Source organism: Nematolebias whitei, chromosome 10 (genome assembly GCF_014905685.2).
Source record: "Nematolebias whitei isolate Nwh7 chromosome 10, NemWhi1, whole genome shotgun sequence".
NCBI lineage: Eukaryota > Metazoa > Chordata > Actinopteri > Cyprinodontiformes > Rivulidae > Nematolebias > Nematolebias whitei.
The window spans coordinates 29,911,287-29,914,355 of record NC_056507.1 but is presented as its reverse complement, the minus strand read 5'-3'; the positions used below and the strand labels follow the sequence as shown (position 1 = coordinate 29,914,355).

Genomic DNA, 3,069 nt, shown 5'->3' with positions numbered 1-3,069 from the left:
TGAATGAATACTAAAATAAACTACTATTTTTTGGTCTGTCTGTGTTCATTTGTATTTGTGAAATATCTCATGAAACTTGACGGATTTTAATGAAACTTTCTGAAAGTTATCCTTTTGGTGTCCATCCTTAACTGCTTATCTTTTGAAATCCACCAAGTTTAAGTTGGCCGTCACAAGCAACTGACCTTTGCATACATAAAAATGTCTATAACTTGGCGGATGTTAACGATAACGAGCTAATATTTGGTGTGGTGGAAACTGAGCGACGTCCCCGTGCAGCATAAATGCTGAACTTTGTGAAATATTTTTGCTTAAAACTTCAGCTTTAACTGTCGTAGTCAGTCAGTCCTGTTCGTTAGCAAAATGTCTCATGAACCACTGGATGGATTTTAATTCAAACTGATTGTAATCATTGGATGTACTTCTGCACCTGATGAACTTTTAGAGTCTGCTCAGTTCAGGATGGCTGCCACAGCTAATCAACCTTAGCCAACACAAGTATGGCTATAAGTCAATCAAATTGCAGCTAATGAGCAAAAGTTTGATGTGGTAGCAGCTGAGAGTCGTTCACAGCACACACTCCGAGCTCTAACACATCATGGTAGCTGGAAAAATTGCAGGAGATTGTTCACAATATTTACAAGGTTAAACCATAATGGCTATATTGCTGTCCTTTCTCTACAGAAGATGATTTTAGTTTAAAACGGGCATGAAAAGTGATGTGATTTTCTTCAGGACAGTCTTTTTTTTAATTCATATTGTGTTTCTGCTTTGAATTCTCAGGAGTAAGTCATTTTGTTGTATTGAAAATACAGTCACAGTATATACTTCTTGATTTACTAATGGGTTTTAGCGAAACAGTATACATAAAACATGGCCATATCTGTCACCAAGTCTTGATTGATCATTTTTTAGTATGATGATACAACTCATTCTTCTTTCCAAATAAGGTACGCTCATGGTCCCGTGCCGCTTCAGTCCCAGCAGTACACAACCAGTCAGGATATCATCAACTCTGTCAGCTACATACAGCATGAGATGGCAAACTACAAACCCAACCTCACTCAGGTTTGAATATATATATATATACATACACATATAAACTTTTGTTGTGTTGTTTTGTTTGAAAAAAAAATTGTGTTTTCACATATTTGTCAAAGTAGACGACATTAGATGCACGTACACTTGACAAACCAGACATGTCACGTTGTTTGTGATTCAGAACACAGAAGTGTTTAGAATGAGCTAAGACATACACTTAAAATAATTAGCAGGTTCACTGGTTTAAAAAATAGTTTACACCTGAATCTTACTCGTAGCTGCCATTGTAGAACACTGGGCTGCTACAAAATGTTGTTAAATTGCCATAAGCACTTAGCCTGAAGCTTACATTTATTGACTTGGGGTGAATATTTATGGTGATTAGTAACAAACTCCCGTGTTAAGATCAGGTAGACTGTTTCTTGCATTTCTCTTGATTTCACCTGTTTAGTTTAAATTATTCCTAATTTAGAGCAAAGGGCACAAACTAAAACTAGGATTTACAAAAGTTGTGTTTTGCTCTAAATGTGAATTATCCAAGTGAAGGGTTCCCGATCTTTTCAGCTTAATATCATTCACAACTGTGCTGAATAAAGGCTATTACTATTAAATTGTAAATGTGCAGCTCCACCTACACACATTAGAGAGGGCCTTTATATTCTTAAATTAGAAAACCAAACCTGGATCACTTCATCTGGTGAGGCCCTATCATTTGTCTCTGCCCTATTATTCCTTCATTAACCTTTAAGAAAAATTGTGGGTGGGGTAGGTGAAACACCCACACTTGCCCCCACCCTCATTCGCCCCACTCTGGGCCCATGAGCAAGGCCCTTAACCCCCACCATGTGCTCCCTAAACAGGTCTCTCTTGAAAATGAGTTCTCGTGGCTCAATGAGACTAACCTGGATAAATAAAGGCTAAATGAAAAAAAAAACAACAAAAAAAACTTACATGCACTGATTCTTGAGTGTTACATTTATTTCAGACAGAGCAAAAAATCATTGTGGTCAAGGTTAAAAAGAAAAGTAAGACACTTTACAGTGGACTGGTCAGGCATTTTAAGCAATTCAAAAATGTTTAATTTACCGTATTTTCCGTTGTACACGTCGCACCGCCCTATAAGTCGCATCAGTCCAAATATGTCTAATAAAGTGAAAAAATCCATAAATATGTTGCTTCCCCATATACGTCGCATCTATTATGCGTCACCGCTGACGCGTCGCGTTTGTTACGTGTCACTGCTGACAACCCGGAAATGTGGGCCGGTGTTGTGCCAAAAATCGATTGGCTGCCAAATGGCGGCTGTGGGAGCGTGCACAGGAGGACTTTTAACAAGAATTTAACAAGAATAACACTTAAAAACAATTATTTGTTTGCTCGAAATAATAGCAAAGGTGTGTCTCAGTCTAACGTTTGCTTAATAAATGCACTTTAATGGTCAAATCAGCTGCATTTCAAAAATAGTTTTGCAGTCTTGGTGCTCCGTGAACACGCAGAGGAGGAAAATAGGGAGGAGGAACGCGGCTCGTTTCTCTGAAAATTAACAAGAATAGCACCTAAAACAATTATTTGTTTGCTCAAAATTATAGCAAAGGTGTGTCTCAGTCTAACGTTTGCTTAATAAATGCACTTTAATGGTCAAATTAGCTGCATTTTGCCGGAGCGGTGCAGCTGGTTTGACGGTTCCAAGCAGAATGAAGGTGGGGGGACTATGGCAGGCCGATTGTGTCATTAATAGCTGGTGAAGATTCTCAGTCATCCAGGACATGGTAAATAAAAAAAAGTTAGAGGAAAAAACAATAAAGTATAATAAATAAAGTCCAGTTGTTTTTATCTTGAACTTTTTTGAACTTGTCATTATAACCACGTTTACCTATTACATGATACAACGGTATGCCTTACTGCTACTACTACTCTGCTGCCATCAAGTGGCTAAAAATGGTACTGCTCAATTATGCTGGTGAAGATTCTCAGTCATCCAGGACATGATGAATTCAAAAAGCGTTCAATACAAAAACAACTGGACTT

The 3,069-nt window shown here is 37.9% G+C and overlaps 1 protein-coding gene across 1 annotated transcript in view; it reads left to right on the top strand.

Moving 5' to 3' along the window:
- The window catches only part of gtf2h1 (general transcription factor IIH, polypeptide 1), a 12,649-nt gene that overhangs the window by 7,484 nt on the left and 2,096 nt on the right, over positions 1-3,069 (top strand). The window contains exon 11 of the mRNA XM_037682966.1: positions 951-1,068. Coding sequence (XP_037538894.1) covers positions 951-1,068 — 118 coding nt within the window. The remainder of the gene's footprint in view (positions 1-950; positions 1,069-3,069) is intronic.